The following is a 27332-nucleotide window of genomic DNA, read 5'->3' as shown; positions in this document are numbered from 1 at the left end:
GCCGTATGTAAGAATTTTTCTACCAAGGAAAACGTTGATAGAAGCATCGACCAATTCCGTTCCTGAAGGACATAGGAATCCTTGGCTATAACAGCGAAAGTTTATTTACTTCCGTTTCAGAATTAGATAGTCATCTGATTATCATCGGAGCCGGATCATTCTGTAAAGAAAATTGCTTTGATCGGTAGCATTACTCGTTAGTAAATCCGGCAAGTGATTGCTAATTAGGTGACCTGACTAATCTGTACATCTAATTATTAGAATTTAAATAATCTTAATTACGGCTTTCTTTTAAATTAACGGTTAGATGATTTTCTTTCACCGACAAGAGAATCTCACCGTCCTTTTTTTTTTGGGCCCACACCGCATCGTATAGTACTTCTCGGTAAACCCATACAAACTTCGTTTCAGACTTTCGACTACTTTTCCTCCCCCCTCCCTTCTTCTCCTTCTTCTTCCTCCTCCTCTCCAAATTTCCCCTCCCTCCAAAATGAAGAACCCTAATTCCGACGACACGGCTCCCAATCCAAACCCCAACAACCACCACAACGCTGCCAATGGACGGCTGAGCAAGGTAGTAGTGGCACCGGGATCAGCCTCGGCCGGAGGAGGAGGAGCAGCCGGCGGCGGAGTAGTAGTAGTAGAGGAGTGCAGCAACTGCGGGACCAAGAAGGGGTGGGTCCTACACAATGTCCGTTACCGAGCCACCCTCCGCCGCCTCTGCACCTCCTGCGTCCTCCGCCTCCACCCGGCCAGCTTCTGCCCCATCTGCTTCCTCTTCCAGGACCACAACCACAACAATTCCCAAAATGCCCCTCCTCCCAACCTCGTCTCCTGCTCCAAGTGCCCCTCCCTCTCCCACTCCGACTGCCTCCCTCCCTACGCCGCCTTCTCCCCCTCCCCATTCCTCTGCCCGCCCTGCGCCTCCGCCAACCCCAAATTCTCCTTCTTCGAGCTCGACGACCGCAACAGGGTCCTCGACAAGCGCCTCGCCGCCGTGCTGCTCTGCGCCGCCAGCATCGCCGCCTCGTCCATGTCCAAAGCCGTTGCCAACTCACGCGCCGAGGCCGAGCGGCGCGTGAGGGAGGCCGCCTTGGCTCGGAAGCGCGCTCGCGAGGCCTTGGACCGCTTCGTGCTGATCTCCTCCGTCCAACCCAGACCCGAGGTCTCTGGCTCCTCCAATGGCGGCAAAGAACCCTCCAAGAACAAGATTGCATTGACGAACAAAGCTCATCACTCTAATGGGGGCTTGCATCATAAACAAGAAGAAAAGGCTGAAGAGCAGAAGGTGAAATTGGAGCTGAAACAGTGAAAATTTGTCTCTGAAATTTTAGTATCTTTCTCTGTTTTTTTTTTTCTAGTTGATATTATGTATTCTGTACCAATTTTCTAGTTTGCAGCATTGTAGAGTCTGATTAATGTATAGGGACCTCTGGTTCCTCTCAAAATATTGATCTTCTTTAGGTCTCTCTATGTATGTATGATCCTTTTTTCTGCAGAATGATTTTTTTTTTTTTTTTTCAAGTTAAGAACAAGAGGCTGTGTGCTCTAATTAGAGTTTGACATTACCATAGATAATTACTTATGTTACTAGCGAAAGACTACTGCAATACCAGTTGTACATTATCTCTAATTTTTGGAAATTCTGATGAATAAGCCAGCTCCGCTCAAGCTCGCCTCTGCGAATCTTAAGACCTGGAGAAGAGTAGCTTCGATCGCTCCAGCCCTTTCAAGAAGCAATTTCGAAAGGACAAGGACCCCTGTATATGTTTCCGCAGGGATCCAAGTAGCCGTATCTCTTCTAGTTGAGAGTTGAGATTGTTAATAACTTTTATATCTGTCAAGTGCGTCACCTTGACAATAGTAACTTACTCTCATGTCAATTAGTATTAACCAACAACATTCAAGCACCAATACACAAACCAGTAGTAACAACGTTAACCAACAATTCTCAAATGCACACAGCTTTTTAATCGGCAGCATACAAGGCACGAGCTGCGAGTGAGCAGCACAAAGGAACCACTCCACGGCAGCCTCCAATCTTCTCAGCCCCAAAGCTTTCCACTATTTTAGCATCAAAAATTTGAGTCTTCTCCCCTGCACCCCTGACTTCTTCAGTTACAGGAGCTTTATTACAGCAGCATGTTGGCTTTTCCTATACACAACAGGAGTTGAAACAATACCCACACCCCTTTTCCAACATTATAGATTTATAACCACACCCCATTTAGTGGTAAAGTTGCATAGTTGGTTTGATATTAACAGGTGGAAGTGGAAGTGGAAGCAACGAAATCTGTGACTCGGGAAATGAGTTGGTCCGACTCGGGCAACTCTGGAAAAGCATAGAAGCCATGAAACATATTGGGATACTCGATCAGCTTGGCCTCAATCCCTGATTTCCTCAACCAATTATAGTACCTCCTCTGCCAGTCCTGCAGCGGATCCGCCCCTCCCACGAACACCACCGTCGCCGGATACTCCATACCCGAAATGTCCACCGCGTTCGGCCCGCTCACGTTCGCCACCTCATGGTCCCGGGTCGACCCGACCGGCAGAAACGCCTTCCACAACCAGTCGGTTAGGGTCACCGTGACCAATGGATCCTTCGCGAGCCGGATCTCGGACTCGGTCCGCTCCTCGCCGCCGAAGAACGGTTGGATAGATACCAACCCGGCCAACTTGACTGTCCGACACCGACAGGCGCGTACGGCCACGTGGTGGGCCAGGTTGCCGCCGGCGCTGTCCCCGGCCAGGAAGATCCGGGATCTGTCTGCGTTTTTGGGGAGGACGGCGTCGTTTTGGCCGAGGAAGGACACGACGTCGAACCCGTCGTCGCATTGGGAAGGGTAGCGGTGCTCCGGAGAGAGACGGTAGTTGACGGAAACTACGACGGCGGGGATTGTGGCGGCGAACCTACGGCAGAAGGCGTCGTAGGCAATCGAGGAGGGGCTGTTGGTCGTGAAGCCACCGCCGTGAAAGTAAATCACGACGGGAAGAGCGGTGGAGTCGATATCGACGACCGGGATGAAGAGCCGGAACCAGAGATTGCGAGTGGGGTCGACGATGACGTCGGAGGAGGTGACGCCGTTTCTGGACTTTGGTGAGGCCTTGGGGTCGACGAGGTTTAGGAGACGGCGGTTGACGGTGCCGTCAGGGCGACGAGCGGCCTTGTCGACCTTTGGCAGTAGCGTCAACGCCAGCCGAGTCTTCCACGACAGTGAAGCTAACGGGGATGGTTCTGAACCGGACGTCGTCGTTTTCGTCGCCACTTGCCATGCCAAAGGCAACAACAAGCTCTTCGGCTTTCTCGTATGGTACCGCACTATCCTATACATTTTTTTTTTTTTTTTGAAACAATTTTTCTAATTTTTTTCTTATATAACAATTTCAAAAATATCTTCATGAGATTCATTGAATCTAGTTTTAGTGGTTTGCATAGGTCCAAGTGTTAAGAACTGATTGAAATCCATTCAAACATTTTTAGTTTCATCTACCTTTCAGATTGCTCAAATCAGGACATCATTTCTGTCGGGAGGTCTTCGGTATACGGCGTTTAACTTCATATACAGCTGAGATTGAACGGTTTTGAGTGATGAATAACGGAGGCACTGAGCCCACATATGAACGGCTGAAATTGTATATTTGTTGTATGTGGACTTGCTACCGTGTGTACAAGAATTTTCGCATTTATGCATAAACATAAACAGTTCAATTACCCCGAACTCAAGAAAGAGAGCAACATTACAATTTGTTCTGCCTCTTTCATAAATTACACTCGAGTACTAGACCATGTAACTGTCAATTAGTATTGGACTAAAATTTTAGAGAAAATTTTACAAACAGTACCCAAACTAAGGCCCATTCTAAACTTTCATACCCGACTATTCAAAACTATCACATTGGTACCCAGAGTTTCTAACCCAACCCAACATTCATACACGCTGTCTATGACGGCGTTATCTAGCTAACCACATGGCATATTTTGAGGGGTAATTCGGTCCAACTTATTTTTTTTTTTTTTAATTATGAGACCAATTTTTTTTTTTTTTTTACACCAACAACACCGTTCCATTGCGCACGCCCAGAATGCAGCAGACGCATATGAAGCAACTGGTCTACACCAGAAGTCCAGAATCAAGCATGGAAGCGGTGCATGTCTTTAGCCCAATGCTGCACCAACATGCGCACACTCAAACCTACCCATGCCGTCTTCATCACCCACGGTCTCCACCTCAACAACTACACCGTCGGCAAACTCATTGCCTTCTGCGCGCTCTCCGGCTCTGACAATCTCCGATATGCCTCTCTCCCCTTCAACCAAGTCCAGACCCCCAACACCTACATGTAGGACACCGTAATCAGAGCCCACTCCACCTGCTCCGAGCCTTATCTGGCCACTCCACCAGAAATTGGTCACCGTCATCGACCTCGAATATGGTAGTGCTGCACAACCTGAAGGAGATCATCAGGTTGGGTTGTTCAACGTTATCTTTCCCATTTGCCTCCAAAAGTAGAAAACTTGTTGTGGGTGATCGACCACCCGCATGTTTTTCTCATGAAAATCATGAATCTCTCTGCACACACATCATCACCTCACAAGATGAGAATTTCACAGTGAATTACTAGATAAACTCATGTGGGTTGTCACCGGAAGGAGCAATTTCAACATCCAAGCGGGTCAAGTTGCGATCCGCAGCAAGAGTAGACTTTGTTTTGGCCCATTTCAGAAACCATGGCTTCTGCAGATCCCTCAGGTTATGTCACACCCACTATTTCTTACAGCCGATTTTGAGAAAACCCTTCTGCCCAAGCTCGAGTATTTCAGCTCTGCCGGCTTTTCAATGGAGGACCTTGCCAAAATTGTGGCTTTAACTCCAGGTGGAGATCGGTGGTTTTGGTGGCGCAGCGGTGGTGCTCAGGTGACGAGGAAGGGGTCTTGCGTGGAGAACAGGTGAAGGAGATAGATGGGTAACAGCGAAATGACCCAATTACCCCTCATGGTTTACCAAGTGCCAAGAGACTTAACGCCATTATAGATGGTGTGTACCATTCTTGGGTCGAGTCTCAAACTTGGGGTACTAAAGTGATAGTTTTGCATAGTCGGATACTGAAGTTAAGAGTGGACATTAATTCGGGTACTATTTGTAAAATTTTCTCAAAATTTTATGACTTTTATATACCATCGAGGTTAGAAAATAGCAAAATATAGCGGTTCCGGATTGAACATAAAAGCAGATCAGCTAATACGATTGTGCATATTTTTCATAGCAACAATGATTGGTATGGTTCAATTACTCACAAATCTAATAGCTGCAACAAGAGAATTTGGTGATCTCAACTGATTGGAGGCAACTATCAAGGGCAGTTTGGCACAAGTGATATGTCAACTGAGAAAACTGGTGCGATACATATTTCTAGAAAATAGAAGTTTCTTTGACACTGATTTCTCAAGTGATGAGTATTGGTCAGTAGTAGGCCAATACATCTTGGTCTGGCCTCCAAAGTATGACCACATATTTCAGTTTCTACAACTACAGCTTGTATCTGAAAGTGACTGCTAAAGCTGTGTTATTGTTCTCCCTCGGACCTATATGAGCTGTTTAACTGAGCCACTGGCAACATGTCAATGAATGCTAAAGCTGTAAGTGAACCCCTGTGAGCTACAATTGTGAGGTAGGATCTGTATTATTTCTGATATCAAGGAACTGATTGAATGTCTCGAGCCTGACATGCACTTACATCCTGTATAAGGCAAGAATGTCATGTAAGCGTCACTTCACAGGAATCAATAGTAAAATTAAAAGCTGTAAGAGTGGGTGGGTGATGTTGAATAACTTCAAAGCCAATGTCAAACAAAGGGCTTCACACTCTTTTCTACATTCCAAGTGTGCCGCCACATTAGACAGACAGGCCTAAGAATTACAGGGGCACAAGAAGTTAAGTAGCTGAATGCTTTCTTACGTAGATAACCAATATCAAACTAGAAAAAGAAAGTAGATGCAGAGCTAAGCTCAAATCCAGCAAAATACAAATATAGAGGACACAAGTAACTGTAGTAACTAATACCAGTAAATGAGGATAAATCATTAGCTGTCTTATATGAATAATAGTAACAATATCTTGTGAAAAACAATAAGTAGGAATAGAATTAACTAGCTACTGTCTATTAAGATCCCAAAGCATAATGGATAATTGCTCACAAGAGGCGCATATAGCAGTGTAACAATTCAGAAGCAACAAAAACTAAGTCTGGAAAAGGAAAAGTAAAAAAAAACAGAGAGACTTCAACTAAACCCTAAAGTAGAACAACTAAAAGAAAACAAGTACCAGATGTCCAGACTGCCTTAACCAACCCATAACAGCATTCAAACGATGCACACCAGATTTCCAGGTTTTTGACCTTGAATTTAAGAAAACACAGTAACAAGCTTCAGTATACCGTTCAAAGTATAATCTTTCCAAAACTAAACGTCTCCATAACCTAATAATATGACCAGAGAAAAGGTGCAAAATATTTAGAAATGTTCATTATTTGACCTTCCTGACCAAGAAGTTTATATCTCTAAAGTGTAGAATGTTACTTGAAGTAGGATGGATCAAACTGTCATCAAGTTCATTGACAAGGCAGACTTGGAGGTTCCATGTCTGCAAAATCATGGTTTTAAAAGCTCTAAAGAATGGTAGCCTTCTTAGCCTCTTGGTAACTCCATTACCCTACAAAGCAATAAACACCAAAAAGTAAATTAAGTCGCAGATTGATATTGGATTGATGGTAACCACACAGTCTTCCCTTTATTATATAATAGACAACAAAAAGAAAATATAACTGTTCTCAGTGGCACTTAATGATGCCAACATAAGGCCAAGGGAACAGCCAGCTGGTCAACCATATAGTATATTATGTCATGATAATTTGATAGGCATTTTCAGCCCAGTTCTATCTGAAGTTTTGTGCTACCATATCATCAAGACAAAAGAAAAGTACTACAATACATATAAGCCATTCTATTGTCAAACACATATGCATACTACTATGCCTACATCACATGTACAGATTAAGTTTCTGAAGTGCAAATTTGAGCAAGTAAAACCTACAAACCTGATTGGTTAAATCTAGTTAATTTTTCTTTATTGACATCTGGCCCAATAAGAAGATGCTTGGAGAAATGACCGCCGCAACTCCAATAGTAGATTGTGGACTGATGAAGAACGCTGCATTCCGAGGTGCCAGACTTTCCCCCAGAGCCTAAAGGTGGATCTGCTAATCCAGAATCTGGACTTATTACATAAACCCTGAATGCTGAAGAAAAACTCTTCGCATTCTAGCCAAGTAATTGGCTGAGGAGGGCAGACAGGAGGAATTCGGAACGACAACTTCTCATGTGACTAACGGAGTTAAATTCTTCAACTATCGCATGCCAAGCAAGTTTTTATCATGATGCATCTAAGCCCTCCGCCAGGATGTTGCTAACAGTATCTTGGTCACTAAAAGTATCATAGTCCATTGATCAAGTTTTTATCATGATGCATCTAAGCCCTCTGCCAGGATGTTGCTAACAGTATCTTGGACACTAAAAGTATCATAGTCCATTGATCTCTTATCTACTTCATCACTAACAGCAGACCCAATCAACAACGCATGAGTCTTGGCATCTGGCACCCAACCCTTTTCCAACATTATATCCAAAAATCTGCTGGCATCACGTTTATAACCCTCTATCCAGAGGCCATGAATTAGGATGTTGTAGGTTGTTGAATTTAGAACTTCACTATTGGGAATAAGTTTCTGTATTGATCCTAAAATTCTGTGCAACTGAGAATGTTTGGCTATACAAGACAGTAGACTAACTAGTCTCTCTGAATCAGGTACAAGACCCTTACTGACCATCATGCTGAAAAGCAATACGCATTCTTTTACTCGATTCTGCACACTCATGCATTGTATGAGGATGCAGTAGGCGTCCAAATCAAGATTGCGACCCTCCACCAGCATTTTTGATAGGATAACTAGCAGTTCTTTTGTCTTGTCTAATCTTGACAATCCAAGCAAAACAGTGGAGTAAGTTGAACTTGTATAAAAAGTACCAGAACAATAAGCCAGTTTCTGTAGCTTTATTGCTTCAACAACCTCTCCTGTCTCACAAATACCCTTGATCAACATATTGAAGGAGGAAGACTGGAGAGAGCATCCATTACTAGACATGTAATAGAACACATCAGCCGCCTCACGAGTCATTTCCACAAGGCAAAGGCCTTTGACAAGCTCAGAGTAAGATCTAGGGTCCAAAACCCAGTATTTGGTGCGAATGTGATGAAATATATCAAGAGCTTTTCTGTGATTGCTCATTTTGCAGTTGCCAACAACAAGAGCTGAGTATGTAGCACAATCAGGAATAGAAGATGACACCACCATTCTACCTACAAGTTCAAACACTTCCCTAATCCTTGCATTCTCACAGAGCCATCTGATGAGAATATTCCAAGAACTACAATCAGCTAGGTTTCTTTTGGACATTTCCACAAGTAGATCTTTTGCTGTGAGAAGTTTACCGGTATTGCAGCAACCTTCAAGCAACACATTATAGGCAGAAGTTTCAAGGATATGCTTATCTTCCAAGAACTTCAAAGCATCATCTATCTTTCCAAATGTACAGAAGACATTCATTACATCCACAAACAAATTAGTAGGTGGTGTCAACCCAGTTTCTATCATGTCTTCTAGAACCTTTATCGAATCATCTAAATATAGGTTCTTGCATAAACACTGTAATAAAACCCCATAAATCAGAGAATTCGGCATAAAATTAGAAGCTCTCATCATTTTGAACAACCTGATTCCCTCTGCTGGTTTATTTTCCCCACATAACAAAGGTATTATGCAGGTATAAAAACTCAAATCAAGCTGACAATCAAGTTCGAACATTTCACTTAAAACAACAACAGCTTCATCCTCTCGATCTTTTGCAAAAAGAGCCTGTATGATTATCTCAAATGTTCTACTATTAGGACTACACCCTTTCTTTTTCATTCTCCTATACTGATCCAAAGCCGACTCAATCCGATCAGTCTCCAACAAACCCTCCAACATATAATTCAAAGTCTCAACAGTCGGTAACATCCCTGCCTTCACCATCTCCTTATAAACAAGCACTATGTCTCGAAAATCCCTCTTCTCTTTCACAAGAGCACCCAATACAACATTAAATGTCTCAATTGAGACCCTATATCCACCTGCTTTCATATTCACAAGTACCCTTATTGCCTCACTCAGCCTACCATGCCTAACAAACACATCAATCAATTCCAAAAGAGCTTCTCCAATACCTGGGCATCTATCTTTGACCATATGATGACAAAACCCTTCCATTTCCTTAACATTTCCAGCCAAACCCAGCTTCAGAATCATCTTATAATATGTTTCTGCGGTGTGGCTAAACCGTTTTTGGAGTGAAGCCCATTTGAATAGCTTCACTGCCGAGCTCAAATCATCAGTGTTATCCAAAACCCGGACCAAGTTATCAGGAACAAGCTTGTTCCTCAAAGACTGAATATTTTGCTCGAATTCAGATAAATTTGGTGGGTCAGGATTGTTTTCTGGGTGAGTTTCAATGGTTTTAGCGCATGAAATTGAAGAAAGGTAAGCACTTGAACAAACCCACATGGGGATTCTCTTGGAAAAAGCTAAAGGCCGGAGCTTTACAGCCATTGCAGGAATTCATGAACACTTTGCTATTCTAAGGTAGAAAGTTATGATGGCTTAAATGTAATGAGGATGATCACTGACCTGAGAATGAAGAACAAAACAGAAGCGAAAGTGATTTTTGAGCTCCCTATTAAACCAGACCCTGTAGAATTTGAACCTTCTTGTTTTGCTGTGATGAAGTTCCCAGAGTTCTGTTTCTCGGCGTGGTCTACAAATACTGATAACCTATTTACTTCAATGACCAAAAGGAATTAACTTTGACTGTTGCTCTACCGTAAAGAAAGTAAAATAAAAAAGCTATTAAGAATAGGATGAGAAACAAATGAATTTGACAGCTAAAGTTAAAATGTATAGTTTTAAAATTATTATAATTTTAATTTTGTAGTTTAATATATGTAATTGAGATGCACTTATCCCTCAATCTCTTAAAATTGTTCCTTATGTGAGCAAGAATGGACACATGGTTGCAGATCAAATTTCGTTCACGATAACCTCTCAAAGAAAATGACACATTTCTTCAAACAAAAATCCGTTGGTTAAATATGAACAGCTCCTACATGGAGTAACCATGCACAAGTACACTAATCATCAGTCATCTATTTTTTTGCTGACAGTTCCTTCATATATTTCAAAGCAGAACTATAGTAAAATTTGGTATTGTAGGATGTTCTTCAACGATATGAGGAAGCGTCGGGGCCAGCATATAAACTTTCAAAAAATCTATGTATCTTTTAGTCGTAATGTACCTTACTGAAAACGGGATGATATTGAGTTAGTCCTAGAGGTGAATATTGTTGAGAAGCATGATAAGTATTTGAGCTCGTCGATTTAGATTAGCTATTCAAATGAGGGGTCGTTAGAGATTCTTGTGGAAAAGGTTGAGATGCGAACTCAAAGGTGGTGCGGTAAAACTAGACCTGTAAATGGACCGGGTTTTGATCCGGACCCGCTCCAGATCCGTAGCTATTAAACGGGTTTGGATCGAACATTTTGATCCGTTGATTCGTTAATGATCCGAATCCGTTAACCCGTTTAATAAACGGATCGGATTTGGATTTAGGTCGATCCGATCCGTTAATGATCCGACCCGTTTTAGTAATAAATAAATATTATTTTTTATTAATATATTATTATTTTTTAAAAATATTAAATATTTCTAATATTACTTTTTTGCAGAAATCTAAGAGGCAGTCTTTGTAATTATTGTCAAAAATAAGTAATTTTATTTTTGGTGATACTCTTCATGTAGATCATGTTATTTTAATATTTTATTAATATCTTATGAGATATTATGATATAAATTTAATATTACTATTTAAAATTTAAAAATATTTGAAATTATAAACGGATCGGATTAGCGGATCGGGTATCCGTTAATCCGACGGGTACGGATTTGGATCGAGGTATCAATGATCCGCCGGGTTAACGGAGCGGGTTTGGATCGAATTTTTTTTTTAGTAAACGGATTTGGATTTAGGTCGATCCGATCCGAACCCGATCCATTTACAGGCCTAGGTAAAACCCTAAGCTTTGTTGGGAATGAGATCTCGATCAAAAGATTCAAAAACAACACAATCCATTTCAACCCCTCTAATGAGTTGTTTGGAACTCCCTAAGCATTTTTGTCGTAAGACGCATCGGCTAATAATTAACTTTTGTATGGGGTGATTAAGGTGAAGAGAAGAAGATCATTGGTTAACGTGGTATAAGATTGGCTCACCTTGTTAGTCACTTCTTCATTTATGGATTTTGGTTTAGATGAGATGCTTGCTATTTTATATTTAGAACATTTTCTATAAGGATTCATGTAATATTTCACGGGGTACATGTACTATGTCTCCTTGTTGTAATCTTTTACATCAATATTCATAATATAAGCATGGAGATAAGTGTCTCAGTTTGACCAGATTCCAAACATCAGAGGCGGAGCTAGAATTTAATCTCATAATATAAGCATGCATTGAGAAATAACATAAAAATTAAAAAGTTACATTTGGTTGCCATTCATTATCGAACCCAAAACCAAGGACATGTTATATTTGTAAACTACGTTTAATTTAACTTGATGTCCAACCTGGAATCCACTTGGTCTCATAGTGGCTTCATCCTTGTTCATATTTTTAAAAATTTGTCGATTAAAGTTTGTCATAATTTTTTTTTTAAAGAAATACATACAAATCGACAAAATTTGTCCTCTTGATTTTTGTGCCATATTTTGCGAACGAGAACGTCGTCGGCAAAAGCCGGTCATAAGAAAAAAAAAAAAAAAAAAACAAAGTAGATATTTGTACTCTCTCCCTCTGCGATTATTCAACAAGAAACCCCCTCCTCGTACCAATCTATATACAAATGTAGCCTATTCACTGCTTCTGCTACAGGAAGACGGCACTGCTTTTGTTTTTAGCATCACGTCCGTTGGTCTCGTGAAGCTTCTTATAATCATGATATATATATACGCGTGCATCTTGTATCGTGGCGTCGAAAAAGTAGTGTGCGTCATGCACTTGTTTAGTATGAAGTTGTATGAACCAGAAGGTTCCTGTCATGCCATGAAGTTGTGCTTTGTTTCTGGCTTTCTGCTATCTAGCTTGAGCCTTGAGCAGTTGTCACTTGTCAGTTTCCTTCTTGCAAGATATATTTACGTGCACGACGATAAGTAGCAGCTCTTGATTTTTTCAGGTAAAGAGAGCCACCATAACAACCGCCAGTGATATCAGAGGTCAGAGGATTACAAAAGTATTCACCTTCCAGTGCACCGGTCACGTACCCTTATTTATGCCCTACAATCGAGCAACAAGAAATATGTAACAATATTCAATAAACAGAGTTGGTGAACCATTTTGTTGAGTCTATATATATTATCTTATTTTCATTGGTATTATTTAGTTATAGTACTATACCACTCAAAGATCACACTATATCGATCGCTAACGTTTTTGTTAATTATTTGAAGATGATCCATAATAGTTAAAATTGAAGGTGGTCAACTAAATTAACTCGTAAGAATATATTAAGGTTTAAAAGTTTAGTTTCAATGAAAATTTCAGTACTTTGTTTATAACTTTATATGAAAAATTCGATGAAAATTTCGGGTGTCGATGAAAATTTCGATACATTTTGGTCAAGATTGAAACTAAAAATATAATTTTAAAAATATTTTAAATATCGCTCAAATATCAGTAAGGTCAAATTGCGAAAATTTCAACAAAAACTTCGGTGATTCCAAAAGAATTTGAAGAGTATACTACATTTCCAAAACATGATAAATTTTTTTTTTTTTTTTTTTTTTGGCAAAGCATGATAAAAATTCTTGAAATCTAGAAAAAATGCAAAATTTTTCTAACAACCGGTCAACATTAAAGAAAGAAAAAAAGATAAATGATTGAACCATGACAGAGGAACCTGGCTCATCATTTTAAAAATAGAAAAAGATTCAAACATGGTCCAAATAGTCCCAGGTGGGAATCCCCCATTGGTTTGAGCCAAAATTTGGATTTGCCGCGCGTTGGGTCAAACTCAAACCCACGAGGACCAACCGCTGGCTTCGGCAATCGTCACATTCACGAACCCGAGGCTCGGAGTCCTCCGAACCAGAGGCACGGCAACTAATCCGCCTCCGTCTCTGCCTAGATAAGACAAAAAATCATAATAATTAAGTACACAAAATCTCTCATCAATAACCCTAATTTCCCGGCCCCATTGGCTCTAACTCGTCTTCCATTCTCAGCCGTCGGATGAGTGAATCGTCACCGTTGGTCTGAGACCATTTAAACCATTCGAGTGCTCTCTGGCCAAAACAGAGTGTTCATTTCAGAGGTCTCTGTCCTGGTCTGTATGTCATTTTGGTAAGAAGACAGAGATTCCCAACTGGGTTTGGCTCACAAGCTCTCTTTTCAAATTGGGTCTCACTCCAAACCTGGTAATTTTCTCTCTCTAACTCTCTCTCTCTCTCTCTCTCTCTCTCTCTCTCTTGCTCTGTTCTTTGATTCAAATTGGAGTTTTTGCTGGTGAGAGTTGCAATTTGCTATTGGATCTGGTTTTGGGGTGTTTTGAACTTCTGGGAAGGTCTAGTTGCATGTGGGGGTTAGGAAATGCCTAATGTTTTATTTATTAAATTAAAAGTTTAGGACTTTTTCATGGTTATAGTCCTCCTCAGTTCAAAACACCAGGTTAGTATAATATATTGGGTCAATCAAAGCTCATTTTGGCTTAGAATGGTGGTTTATTGGATTTTTATTATATTTTGTTTGTTTATTTAGTGTTTAAGGAAAATTAAAGATGCCATCTTTATTTCAAAGTTTGAGTCTTTGAGACTTTTCAGTTCAGATTTGGTTTAATTCATAGACCCAGTTGATGCCTCTCTCTCTCTCTCCTCCTCAGTTTCCACTATAATTTATTTGTTGAGGTCGACACAAGTTTCAGATGATTCTTTCTCGCTAGATTTCTCTCTCCTCATAACAGTTGGTTTGACGGGGAGAGGAGGGAGGTGTATTATTTGCGTGTTAAATTAAATTAGTGAAATTTTCTTGGAGAAAATGATGTTGGTAAGCATCAATTTTTCATTTTCTGAAGCTAAATCCGTCAACTATTTATAGTAGTCTTAAAGTTACCGTTCTTTTTAATAATAATCATTTTTCTTTATAACTTCATTTTCTTGGAGGCCATACAAAATTTAATGCACAGCTACCGCTTTCACATGCAGCAGCAATGGAGAGATAATGGCTTAAACCACGGAAGTTTGGCCCAATTCGGCTTCATTTACTGTATTGAAGCAGCAAGGAATTGGTTCAGTCTCAGTGATTTGCTGTAATTTATGATGTCAGTCTCGGAGAAATCTCGGCCGAGCTCGTCTGCTTCTTCTTCATCTTCAGTTTCAGTCAATGAGTTTGATCCATTGCTGAAAGATTTGAATGAGAAAAAGCAAAGTTTTCGCCGGAACGTGGTGTCGTTGGCGTCGGAGCTGAAGCAGGTTCGGAGCCGCTTAGCTTCTCAAGAGCAATCATATGTTAAAGAAACTCTCACAAGACAGGCATGTGATTTGTTGATTTTGGGATCTTTTCGAATCTTGAAATCAATCATATCTCAAATTGGGTCTTTTTTTTTGTAGGGTTTGTTTATAAAGTTTTAAGTGATTTGGGACTTTTGTACAGGAAGTAGAGACAAAAGCTAAAAACATGGAAGAGGAGATTGGTAGATTGCAGAAGAGATTGGAACAAAGAAATGTGCAGCTTGACGCTTCCACATCTAAAACTGAAAAGGTGCCGACTCTCATATCCCAGTTCTTTATAATTTTTCATTAACTTTTTAATTTGGGTTTAGATCCTTTATACTTGAACATGATTCAGTAATTATGGTTACTAGCTGTTCTTGTTTGAGTTGATCTAGTTTATTATTTGTTTTCTACTGCAATCTTGATGTTTTGAAATGATCAAATGAGCCGCACATTTCATACACATCATTGAGGATGCCTTTTGACCCTTTCTACTTTGTTTTTGGCGGAGCCCATAGGAGGAAGGGTGTCCAAGTCTTTTATGATTTTTTATAGTTGTTTCCTTTTCTTGTAGCTGACAATTCAAGTAATTTTGTTTGTTATGCCAAGGTATTGGAGGGAAGAGTTAGATATGGCCCAACTAAAGTTTGGAACTTTTGGCAATAGTACTAAACAAAACTTTTTAGGTTTTTAGGAGCTGTCAATTTTGAGGTTTCCTAACCATCTTTCCAATACAAGTTTGCACTTATTTTCTCTTATTAGTGATGCTGTGGTTTGATAAATCCCAAATCAGAAACCAATGTCTTAAACAATTTTATTCCCCCTAATCCTTTATACGTTTTAAATGCACCAAATGTTAATGAGTTTCGTATTAAAAGAAGCCAAACTTAAAAGTCCCAGTTTGCATATCACACCACATTACAGAACGTAGCCTGCATACAAGGATTGAAAATGTCTTGAAAAATGAGGAAATGATCTATTTTCTTTTTCAAGTCTTTGCATATTGGCATATCTAGGGGGACACATAGTTGTATTAATATACACACCAACATAAGCATATAACTGTTGTCTATTCCTTTTCTGCTATTCTCTTGTATTGGAAATTTATAAGCTTGCTTGTTCTTTCATTGTTCTGGTGGTGTTGTTATGCCCTGTCATTTTTTGCTCTTAGGGGTTAAAAGTTAGGATATGAAGTCTAGAGGCCACCTTGCCCTTTGATTTTACCCTTTTCTTTTTTATCTTGGTAACCTTTTTTCCCTCTTAAAAATCTCTCAGACTTCCAATTTATGACTAAATTGCAAGACTTTTTTAGGGTTTTAGCCAAACATGAGTACTGAAAAATACCATTCTGACATGTGCAGAAGGTAAAGAACTCAAGTAAATTGGAGAGTTGAAAGCACAGTTGTTGAACAAAGTGAAAGATAGCAACTGTATTTAGAAGCTTATTTTGCGTCTATGGGTTTAGATTTTCTGAATTTTCTAGCTGCATAAAGCTTGCAGCCTCTGCTCAAAGAGATTTGGCATTTAAAGGCGTATTATGCAGATTAATTTGTTTACACTGATGAATCTGCAACCGATACCTGAGGGATGTGATTGTATTTTTGATGATATCCTGTCTGTTGTATCTAAACAATTCAATAAGTCGCAAATTAATTGATTGCAGATCATAGTTTTTGACTCTTTATTAGTTAGGGCTGTGAACCTTACTGGTTTACAAATTTCCTGATTATAATTTTTACAATTGAATGCAGTGCCTCACAGAGTTGGATGGTCTGAGATCACAACTTGCAGCCACTCAAGCAACTGCAGATACTAGTGCTGCATCAGCTCAATCGGCACAGCTCCAATGTCTAGCACTTGTAAAGGAAATAGATCAAAAGAATTGTTCCTTGAAAGAGCAAGATGAACGTATAATTAGGCTAGGAGAGCAATTAGACAAACTACAGAAGGATCTTCAGGCAAGAGAGTCTTCGCAAAAGCAACTGAAAGATGATGTTCTGAGAATTGAGCAGGACATTATGCAAGCTGTTGCACAAGTGGGGGTGAACAAGGATTGTGAGCTGAGGAAAATATTAGATGAAGTTTCTCCAAAGAATATTGAGAGGCTTAATAATCTTTTAGTTATAAAGGATGAAGAAATAGGAAAACTGAAAGATGAAATCAGGATAATGTCCGCTCACTGGACGCTCAAAACTAAGGAGTTAGAATCACAGGTAACTGCATCTGTTTTCGTTATCACATATTTCACTAGTACTTTGTTTACTTCTTCTGTTTCCCCATAAGATCTTTATTAAAAGTTTTGACAATGAGCTTCAACCTGTTTTTTGGAACAGTTGGAGAGACAACGGCGAGCTGATCAGGAACTGAAAAAGAGGGTATTGAAATTGGAGTTCTGCCTTCAGGAAGCTCGAGCTCAAACAAGAAAGCTTCAAAGGGTAACCATTAGTTTCTTTATTGAGTTCTTTGTTCTTTTCAACTACAAATAAGATTTCACTTGCCTGATTTTATTGAGTTTGCATTTTGACTGAAACCTAGTGCATGCAAATGGTCAAGCTTTATGCCCTTGTATATTTAGTTGCTTCTATATATTTATTAAATCTAGACTATTATTCACTGTGACAGATGGGGGAGCGAAGAGACAAAGCTCTGAAAGAGCTCAGAGACCAGTTACAACAACGGGGTGCGAGTGGAGCTTCATCTGCTGAAAGACCAAACTTTTGGGAAACCTCTGGTTTCAAAATCGTGGTTTCCATGTCGATGTTTGTCTTGGTTGTCTTCTCAAAGCGATGAAATAGTTGCTGTATAACTGCTCTGTATAAAAAGTATGAAACCTTAGTTTTAGTCGAGGAATTAGGAATAGCTGCAGAGGGCATTTTGCTTGTAGAACTGCAAATGCACATTGTAGAGCTTCTCCTTATGTATCAGTAGCAGAGACTCATTTTTTTTTCTCCCGTTGAACCACATTGTTAGCGTATGTATGGATATTGAATCTGTGTATGGCATTGTGGCCTCTACATTGAACTCTGCAATATAGTAGCAAGTTTCATGTTGATAGCTGATTAGCGCTGCATCACTATCAGAGTCGATATATTTGGTGTAAAAGGAATATAAGAAAAAAATAAAATAAAGGAATAAAAGGTAATCCATATTTTCCAAAAAAAAGTAAAAGAAAAAGAAGAGTGGATCATTCACGCTACTTGATTTGAGTGTAGGTTATTGGTTATTGTTCTTTGATTGATTCCTCGAGTCTATAAGCTTAGCAACCGGATAACCCATGTCCCATTCTTGTGATGGAGGAATGTGCTTTTTGAGTGCACGCTAAGTGTACTTAGAATTTAGAAATGCCCAAGTGACGCTAGTAATAGTGATTATCCATCACCTCTAACATTCTCGTTGATTCCTACATTGCATAATGTACACACTTCAGCTCATTGAATTTGATTTTCTCCTTGTTGGTTCTAACGTGTTGTTCTTACCTTCCTTCAAGCACAGAGAAACATTAGCTCGGGTCCTCCACATTCTTCAGGAGTATCATCTTTCCTGAGTCCATTTTTCTTTGTGAACATCTCATCCATGTCCTGAGATGTCCAGGTTTCCTGAGATGGATGACATGTTTAGAAAGACGTAGGAGCAAGGTACTAAGGAGCTTTATGAGGGTATATCTTGGGTGAGCATGCTTTTGCTTATGGATATCATCGGCGTGTACTTTGGAAGGTGAAGAACTCTCACAAATTGGAGCCTCAGAGGGATGCTGTTGATTGAAAAAAAATGTAAGTCAACTGCATTGTGCAATGAATTGAGATACTTGTGATTAGAAACTTCTTTTGCATCATTGTTTTTTTTTTTTTTTCCCTCCCTCTCGAAGTTTTCTGGATTTGCATGCTAGCAATAATGGATAGCTGTATTAAGTTTTGTTCAGAGGCAAACATATTTCTCAAAGTAATTATGTTACATTGAGGTCCTTGATGATTCTGTAACCCGTGGCTAGCTATTCTCTTTGAAACTATAAGCTTTTACTTTTCAAAATATTGATTATCATGGTGACAAACTAAGTTGTCATATGGTAGATTAGAATTCCATGTTCCATCAAAATCCAACATATAACTACTACATTGTATAGTAAATGCATATTGCCTCAACATGTCATACCTCGATTTGGTCTATTCTTGGCGTTTCATAGAAACTGAATGGTCATCAGTACCACTGCTCTGTTAATACATTTCTGAAGCAATATAAACTTTAAATCTACTACTCTGAGCTCACTACAAAGAACTACAATAATCAACCAAATGATATACATGATGACAAAACTCTATAATACCTCCCAACCTCAACGAGTAACACTGTAGTTTCATACTCCCATAGCAGCCCAATTTAGATGTAGAAGAGTTTGCTTTCATCCAGAACATGCTTCCTCTATTTTCTTCGCTTCATTGCTTGCATACGTAGTTATTTACATAGCTTGAACAGATGGAAGTAACCTTACAGGGAGAGGAGGAGGTTATACTTCTACATGTTAAGAACGATTTTTCTAGTAACCAAGGCTGTTACCAAAAAGATGCAACTAACAAAGGGCCGCAAGCTAGCTGAAGAGGATGTTGAGCTGTTAAAACCAGGAGGGCTGTCGAGCCCAAATGGTGGCATGGTTCCTGAAGCTGCTGGGTTGCTTGAATTTAAAACTGAAGGGGGTGGAGTACCAGAGCTGCAAGTAGAGATGAAATTAGTGATGTATGGACTGGTTAATATATTTTAGAGTTCCCGAAACTTGTGAGATAGAACACTTACCCTGATACACCTTCCCCTGGTGGTGGAAATGATGTAAATGTTGGTGCTGGAGGAGTTGTTGTTGCTGGTATTGGAGTTGGAGTTGATGATGCTGGAGGAGATGGAGTTGTTGGTGTTGGGGTTGTTGATGATGACGACGATGATGATAGGTAAGTACATGAACCAGTGCCTGTTCAAACATTCGTGAGGGTCTCAGACATATATGGTTTTGATACTCAGTAAGATTTAGTCACATATCTAGCATGTTATGTTTGGACTCTGGTGACTATCAACTGATTGACAGGCGTAAATTGACAAAGATAGCCCAAATTTGAACTTCTTAAAGACATTTGACCAATTATTTCAAATTTTTAGAAATATAACCACTCAAGGGGGCTCAAGTTCTCAAAAGGAACCGAGCACTACTTGAGTAGTGCTTGAATCATACCTGAGAGAAATCTTGAACGGTTATATTCTAAAATTTTGAAAATTGGTTAACTGTCTTTAAATTGTCCAAATTTGGGCTATTTTTGCAAATTTTCTGCTGGATTGTCTAGCAAGAGAACCTTTCCCTATTGTTACAACACTAGCATATCTATACTATTATTAAGAGAAGAGGCTTTGTTAGCCAAAATCTAAAATTTTGCCAGAATTAACCCTAGAAGATTAATAAACTTTGAAAATTAATTAAATCACAAGGATAATTAAGACATTTACAAAATATTTTTTTATTAAAAAAATTTGAAAAAAAATATCCACAACCCACTTTTCTCTCTCCCATTTTCTTTTCTCTGCAATAACCAACTTTTTCCTTTTATATTTTCTGAAAAAAAAAAATTTAATAACTTGCACATGCAGAGCATGTGTGGAAAAATGCTAGTATGAAATTATAAGAACAAAAACTGATTAACAAAATAAGTGTCATACTTGGATTAGTAGTAACTATTGTGGCAACCCCTCCAAAGTCACAGCTAGTTGCAACTGGATTCTTCTGATAATAGCTGTTGAATGCATATGAGGCATGGTTTTGGAGAGTATTTGGATTGTAACAACTTCCACCTTGCTGGAGCTGTGAACAGTCTACCTTCCCACAAGCATAGTCCAAACCAGCCTGAACTGCTGTTTCCGATGCTCCACTCTTGGCCACACACCAACTCTGTCCTGGAACTGCAGGAGCATTAGTACTTGTTGCAGGGGGTGCCACCGGATTCGTGACAGGAGGAGCATTAGTACTTGTTGCAGGAGGTGCCACAGGATTCATGACAGGTGTTGTGACAGGAACGACTCCAGCTGGTGCCGGGTAAGTTGTGACAGGGTTGGTTATTACTGGATTCCCTGGGACTGTGATGGGGGGTGCTGTGGTAGGATTGGCTTCTGGTACTGGTGAATCCACAGGGTTTGTGGAGGGCACAGTAATAGGTGTGGTGGAGGGTATAGGATTCAATGGAGCTATTGGTACTGTGTTTGTAGAGGGGACAGTGACAATAGTTGGGGTGGGAATATATGGAGTGGTGGATATTGGTGGTGTTGTAGATATGGGAGTTGTAGGGAAGATTGTTGGTGAGTCATCTGCTTCATGTAAAGTTGTCTTGAGGTGGAAGTTTCTTGAGAGTTCTCGGCGAAAAGAGGGAAAGATCTGTTGTTCTGCTCTTTTCGTCTCTTTCTGTGCAAAATCTTCCATTGAAGATACTTGTGCATATAGACCAACTATGCTACTTATAATGTACGTGTTGTTTTCTAAAACTTTGGACACCTTATCGGCGAATGCAGCTACTTCAGTTGCACTGGGAACTGCTGGACTCTTGACTGTCAAAACTATGGGGACATCAGTGCAAGGAAGAAGAGAATTTGCAAGGCTGGCTCTTTCGATCATCGAATGGACAAACCTTTCACCCATACTCAATTCTCCATCAATATTGGCTTCTACAATGACAGCAGATTTCACTTGTTTGATGTAGTCACAAATCCTATGCAGGTCTCTTCCATGTGAGGTGCTCATATTCTCTAAAAATGACAAAGGAAATGCCACCGAGACCTTAATTCTGCGGTCAGCAGGTAAACTAGAGAGGACTGAGTGTGTAGATTTCAGGGTGGATAAAAGCATGGAGAGAGCATATTTTCTTGTATAGTCACCACTAGTTGCTACGATGCTTTTGATCTTTACTTGTGAGAGAAAGGGCATTATATAGGATTTCAGCCCTGAGATTGAAGAAGATTTGGAATTTATGATATTTTGAACATGGCCCTCATTCAAGTAGAGATCAACAGCTACACCAGTGTTGGACAGAGTTCTTAAAATCCTATGATCTTCAACAAAGACTCGAATCTGAGATGGGGCAATCTTGTTTCGCTTCAGAAATGATATTGTTCTACTTGGTGATGAAGTTGTAGTGTTTCCGCTAACATGGTAGGAGAAACCTACCAGAGTTCCTGTAAGGAGTGCAAAGAAAAAAGGGGGAAAAATGCAGAAACTTCAAACTCTTAAACTGACAGTTTTAACAGTAAGTAGTTGTAACCCAATTGTAGTAATTTGGTGTGATAGTCATTAAAGATCATGGTTACAGAAAAAGTAAAGATAATGACGGAACTAAGTAATATCTGTTACGTACTTACCTGATGAACAGCTAAAGAGGAAAGACAGAAAGAATAAGAAGAGGCATTTAGAAGCTGAATTGGCCATTGTTGTGTGAGGAGCTTCTGGGATTCTATGAAGAGACCAAGTTGGATTTTTATTCATATAATGGCGGTGATTTGAAAACCTTGCACATAGAATTGCTGTGAATATAAACTCCTAAAGATGCTGAGGGATCAAAGTGTTAAAGATAAAGGTGATGGAAGAAAAGGGGGAGGCAAAAGTGTTAAAAAGAAAGGTGACTAGTTGTAATGATAAAGAAAATATGTTTACTTTGTCATGAAGGATTTGGAGAAATGGAGACCATCTCTCTGTAAAACAGAAGAAAGAATCCACAATGCTTTTATGTTTTTTTTTTTTTGCTTTCCCAAAGAGAAGCTCAGGATATAAAGTGGCCTTAACTAGTGGCTAAACAGATGCACATGAACGTAAGTAATTCAAAATTTTCTGCATTTCTTTTTGGGGCCAAACAAGATCTTAAGATTGGTATCCCCAGGCAATAACAAATGCATATACAAGATGAGTCATCAGCATCAAAAACAGCTAGCCTCTGAATAAAGGACTGTTAAAAGAATGGAATTTGGTTGGACCATGTTAAAGGAGGCGCAAGAAAGTCTAGCTATTTTGCTTAGATCAGCTAATCCCATATATTACCAAAACTTAATGAATATGTATCACTACAACTAAAAGGTGAAGAAAAGGCAGTGGAAAGATTAGTGTTCCTGAGATTAGGGTTTGGCACATCCTTCTTGGATAAGGGTTTGTGCCATGTGATCTAGTCGTTGCTCAGCAATCCTAGTAGTGGAAATGGACATGGAGCATAGTTATATGCTACACTGTAACACTGGACCATGGATCTAGTTGTGTTGTGCCTATGGAGTGAAATTAACAGCAAGACTGTTTGTGCTGCTCTTCATTCATTATGAACCTCTTTGTGTTCTTCAGTCAGTGATAGGTAAAAGTTATCAAGAAGATGCAGGGTACCATGTTCTCAAATGCTTGATAAGGACACAAGAATACAGTGGTCTCCAGCATCAGTGCTCTCCTCCCTCATGTGAAATCCAACCGTCAACCGGTTATACTTTTTAACTATTCTCCGTTGACGTTTGAGGAGCATTAATTCATGTCATGCCATGTACATTGATAATTGATCTATTATAAAGTCATCATGTGCCGCCAATGCATTTTCAGTAGCAACAGTGTTGAAAAGTAACCACAACCACCTTAAGTTGATGATGTTCCTGCATCTGCTAATTACCATTTGAACCAATAAATACCACTGGAGCCATCTTCTTTATGTGGATTTAAGATAGAATATGCAAGAGAGTAGGGACGCAACCCATGTGGATTAATCTATTGTGCTCTCTGCATTGCATTCAAATTTCAAAGTAGTGAATCAAAAGCAGCTTGTCTGACTAAGTCTTTAGCCGAAAGCAAATAATACAGTCACACCGGTGATAAGCTTGATGGATATAATATGAACTTGGAAAAGTGACCTCGTATGAATTTAAGGGGGAAAGGAGAGTGACACAGCTAAGGTCACTTTTGGTTCGCGAAATTAAGGCCTTGGAAAAGGAAAGTCATTCATTTCCCGTCTTTGGGATGGCAAAGGAAAGGAAAATGGTTCCTGAAGGAAAGGAAAATGGTTCCTGAAGGAAAGGAAAACATAAGGGGGAAAATTGTTTTCCCTTAGGGATCACTTTCCCTCCTAGTTTCCTGCATTTATTACAAAAATAAATGACTATATTACTAGCCTTTCCAAACACTGGAAAAGAAAATTGATGGGAATTGCAATTTCCCATGCCCATGGAAAGAGTAAGGAATTGATTTCCTTTCCTTTCCGCGAACCAAACGAGGCCTAAGAGATGAGCAGATTTCAATATATACAAGATATCGATTATGCGTCTTCAGAAAAAAAAAAAGAAAAAAAAAAGAAGAAGAAAATCGATATCTTCATGTGGTTTTATTCTCTTGCTCATAGAGAACTTTGGAATAGATTATATGGATATTAACTTCAGCCATCGAAATTATAGTACTAATCTATGTACTCCGGTTGGTAAATTATCATTCGGGAGTACACTATTGGAGATTTGTGAAAAGGTCCATATAAGTTAATTTTAATGTGTTTGTCCACGTTTTTTAGAACATGTCGCGACTCATGCGAGACTAATCTCACGACATTGGAAATCAATCTGAGCATGCTATAAATTTCCCTTAATCACATTATATGGCACGTTTACTTACTTGGAATGGAAAATAATCATGAATCGGAAACAAGTGGAATGGGAGAAGAAAGGAATCGGTATTGATTCCGGATGAATGATTCCTAAACCCATCTCCCCCCTTCGTAATCGAATTCCTGAGATGAATGATTCCTAAACCCATCTCCCCCCTTCGTAATCGAATTCCTGAGTATTCAGGAATCGATTCCTGATAAGGAGGTGGGACCTACATCTATTCCGATTCATTCATGTGTTAGTAAACGCAGGAATTTTTTTACCCGGAATCATTCTGATTCCTTTATGTGTTAGTAAACGCAGGAATGTTTTTCCCCCGTAATCATTCCATTTTCTTCCAAGTAAGTAAACGTGCCCTATATGAAATAGATAGGGTAAGTTACGTTTTACTACTCTATCATATGACAATCTCCGCTTTGCACTTTTTTTAATTTTTCTATACGAAAAAAGACCACAAAAAAAAATTAGGAGATCAAAACTATTTGCATGAGAGTGATGAGACACTATACTAGGAACTTAGGAAGTCTTCCAGTCCATGAGTTACTTGAGGCGAGAAAGCGTTCCATTTTGATTAGACAATTACTGGTGCAATTTGCATGATAAATTTTCATTTGAGAGTACACTATTGGAGATTTGTGAAAAGGTCCATATGGGTTAATTTTAATGTGTTTGTCCACAATTACCCTACCCTTCTCCGTTGCTACAGTTGCAACAATACTCACATTGTTTGCAACTGCCTCACCGGAGGTGAAGGCTCAGTTAACCTTCAATTTTTTTCTTCTTATTTTCTTTATTGAAAAATGCAATGATTAGCGATATTAAATAGATAAAAACATAACTCTCCAGCTCCGAAATGTTTAAATATATGCTTTATAGTAAACTTGGTAATACGACGTTTCGATCATAGGAGCATGTTGGGAGGAAAAGATATTGTGTACTTGGGTTGGTGGTGCTTGTCAGTTTGACCAAGCGAATTGTGTAGTGGCATCTCTCTCTCTCATAAAACACCCAAACCCCTCTATATAAGTGACGATCAGTGTGGAACTATTGTATAAGGACTTAATGATGAGGAAGTTTGAAACTTTTATGATTTTGTCCCTTGGTTTGTTGTTTCTATTTCAGAGCACCACCGAAGTCGACAATCTTTGTTGCAAGAAGGCTAATAAGGATACTGATGAAAATGTCATACGTACTACCACAGCTTAGCCACCGTCAACCACTAATGAAAAGTAATTCTTTAATTAATCGTATTTATGAAATTTTAGTTAAGTGAATGGAATTAAAGTCTAATTATTGTTATTATTGTCTTTATGTGCTAGAGCTACTGGTCAGTGTCGTTCAGAGCATAGTTCAGACACTATGATGTGGTGGCGGAGCTACTACAGCTAGCAGTACTCAGATGACTCCTTTTTCGAGCTCTTCAAGGACTGAGCCCAGATCAAGTTCACCCTCGTCTAATTCGTTGACCCAAACCATCCGCACCGTTCCCCAACGCACCTCCTCGCCTCACTGCCACACTTTCATCCTCTCCTCGTGTCAAGGTATCTAGGCATCATGACGATAATCTTGTCGAAAAACTTGTAAAAAACGGCAGTAAAAAATATTATAAATGAAAAAAAATACTTACTTTAGACCTATTTGAGATTGTTTTTTAGAGACCCATAAACGTTTCTGACTTGAAAAAATATTATAAATGAAAAAATAAGTTACAAAATAATTTAAAAGTGAGTTGTGAGAAGCACTCAAATTTGAAAAACAATTTAGGTCTTTTAGAGCAATCTCAACTTGTGCAAGGATTATCCTCACTTTGGATTTTCAATCTATTAAACATTGATTTTTTTTTTCTTTCAAGAACTACTAATTATATTACTGAATATGTTGAAGGAATATCGATTTAGTGTGCCTTATCAAACTAGGAGTAGCAATAGGAGAGAAGGTTCTAGATTTCCCAATCCTACACGGATTGGTATTCCTTGTAACATTAGAACTAGTACTTTGTAATCTCTATATATAGGGCTCCTATTCTCAATAATATGATTACAATTCTCTCTACAATTTCTCTCAAATCTCTTTTTCCTTAAACACGTTATCAGCACGACTCTAACCACAAAACAGAAAACCAAAACTCATTCACAAAGCAGCCCCTAGCCCGAGCTAGCCGAGCCTTCGCTGCAGCCCGCGCGCCCGTGCGTTTGCAACCTTGCACAGCAGCTCCTGCTGTCCCCTCCCTGCAGCCCTGCGTTCCAGCCTGCTGTCACCGAAGCATCTCTGCTGCGCAAACAAGCCAACGCACACCCACTGCATCTTTTTCCCGTTCCTGTGCACATCCGTCCTCCTGAAAGCCTCTAAACATCTAGTTCGGAAGCTCAGATCGAAAAACTTTCTTCATCAAAGTTGTTCGTCTCTGTCTCTTACATCTAACCTCCGAATTTCAGCCTTATCGGAGTTATATTGAGATCTGTACACCAATCGAAGTACAAGCTGTTCAGAACAGAATCTGCTCCGAAATTTCAACAAGTAAGTTTTTAAATTAAAGTTCCTGTTTTCCGAAGTTTAAATTCTCCTTCTTTTTCTTCGGGGACTTGCAACCTCCCTTCTTCTACATCCCACCTTTCTTATAACGTGGGTTCGATTCTTGAAAAGCGGAATCGTGGGGATTCACGCAATTAACGAACTAAGAGCGTTCGTAAGACTTCGGACTAAGAGCGTCAATAAGCATCGATTTAACGAACTAAGAGTGTTCGTATGCTACGGACTAAGAGCGTTCGTGAGCATCTATTTTTACCATACAAACATCATTGTTTCGGTCTAATCCAATTATTCTTGGAAATCGATTTCTTGGTAGCATAGCTCGGAAATCTTATTTATATTAGTTTTCGTGGAAGCATTGACTCCGAAACTAACTTGTTCTTGTTTTCATCTTTCAGGATGTCAAACATGAACAAACTCGATTTTGTTCCATTGGATTATGCAGGCAAAAGGTACTTTTTTTGGGTCACTGATGTC

General features: G+C 39.5%; 5 protein-coding genes across 16 annotated transcripts; 2 read left to right on the top strand and 3 right to left on the bottom strand.

Annotated features, from left to right (window-relative positions):
- Positions 1–403: 403 nt before the first annotated feature.
- On the top strand, positions 404–1469 carry LOC133721753 (uncharacterized). The gene has a single exon (XM_062148464.1). It carries the CDS (start codon positions 491–493, stop codon positions 1310–1312), a length of 822 nt encoding a protein of 273 aa, XP_062004448.1. The 5' UTR covers positions 404–490; the 3' UTR covers positions 1313–1469.
- Positions 1470–1914: 445 nt separating this feature from the next.
- Positions 1915–3365, bottom strand: LOC133721752 (probable carboxylesterase 18). The gene has a single exon (XM_062148463.1). It carries the CDS (start codon positions 3333–3335, stop codon positions 2259–2261), a length of 1077 nt encoding a protein of 358 aa, XP_062004447.1. The 5' UTR covers positions 3336–3365; the 3' UTR covers positions 1915–2258.
- Positions 3366–5225: 1860 nt separating this feature from the next.
- LOC133721622 (pentatricopeptide repeat-containing protein At1g12775, mitochondrial-like) lies at positions 5226–9898 on the bottom strand. Of its 6 annotated transcripts, none has more exons than XM_062148289.1 (4): positions 7100–9898; positions 6538–6714; positions 6328–6400; positions 5226–5742 (listed from the first exon to the last, which is right to left on the bottom strand). In XM_062148289.1, exon 1 carries the CDS (start codon positions 9704–9706, stop codon positions 7520–7522), a length of 2187 nt encoding a protein of 728 aa, XP_062004273.1. In that variant the 5' UTR covers positions 9707–9898; the 3' UTR covers positions 5226–5742; positions 6328–6400; positions 6538–6714; positions 7100–7519. The 6 variants fall into 6 exon arrangements, with proteins under 6 accessions (XP_062004273.1, XP_062004275.1, XP_062004274.1 ...); XM_062148291.1 differs by having other exon boundaries at positions 6547–6714; XM_062148290.1 differs by having other exon boundaries at positions 6328–6481; positions 6582–6714.
- A 3566-nt stretch (positions 9899–13464) lies between these two features.
- LOC133721807 (nuclear envelope-associated protein 2-like) lies at positions 13465–17747 on the top strand. 7 transcript variants are annotated; one of them, XM_062148536.1, is made up of 6 exons: positions 13465–13622; positions 14409–14736; positions 14858–14961; positions 16445–16906; positions 17027–17128; positions 17316–17747. In XM_062148536.1, the coding sequence occupies exons 2-6, from the start codon at positions 14517–14519 to the stop codon at positions 17481–17483; spliced, it is 1056 nt and encodes a 351-aa protein (XP_062004520.1). In that variant the 5' UTR covers positions 13465–13622; positions 14409–14516; the 3' UTR covers positions 17484–17747. The 7 variants fall into 7 exon arrangements, with proteins under 7 accessions (XP_062004520.1, XP_062004519.1, XP_062004521.1 ...); XM_062148535.1 differs by having other exon boundaries at positions 13466–13622; positions 14409–14732; positions 14854–14961; XM_062148537.1 differs by having other exon boundaries at positions 13485–13622; positions 14406–14732; positions 14854–14961.
- A 1027-nt stretch (positions 17748–18774) lies between these two features.
- On the bottom strand, positions 18775–22318 carry LOC133722145 (uncharacterized). Its single transcript, XM_062148971.1, has 4 exons — positions 22071–22318; positions 20385–21887; positions 19479–19647; positions 18775–19395 (listed from the first exon to the last, which is right to left on the bottom strand). Exons 1-4 carry the CDS (start codon positions 22192–22194, stop codon positions 19203–19205), a joined length of 1989 nt encoding a protein of 662 aa, XP_062004955.1. The 5' UTR covers positions 22195–22318; the 3' UTR covers positions 18775–19202.
- Between the last annotated feature and the right edge of the window lie 5014 nt (positions 22319–27332).

Source organism: Rosa rugosa, chromosome 7, assembly GCF_958449725.1.
Source record: "Rosa rugosa chromosome 7, drRosRugo1.1, whole genome shotgun sequence".
NCBI classification, from domain to species: Eukaryota; Viridiplantae; Streptophyta; class Magnoliopsida; order Rosales; family Rosaceae; genus Rosa; species Rosa rugosa.
Note: the sequence above shows the minus strand (reverse complement) of the source record. Positions and strands in the feature narration are given on the sequence as shown.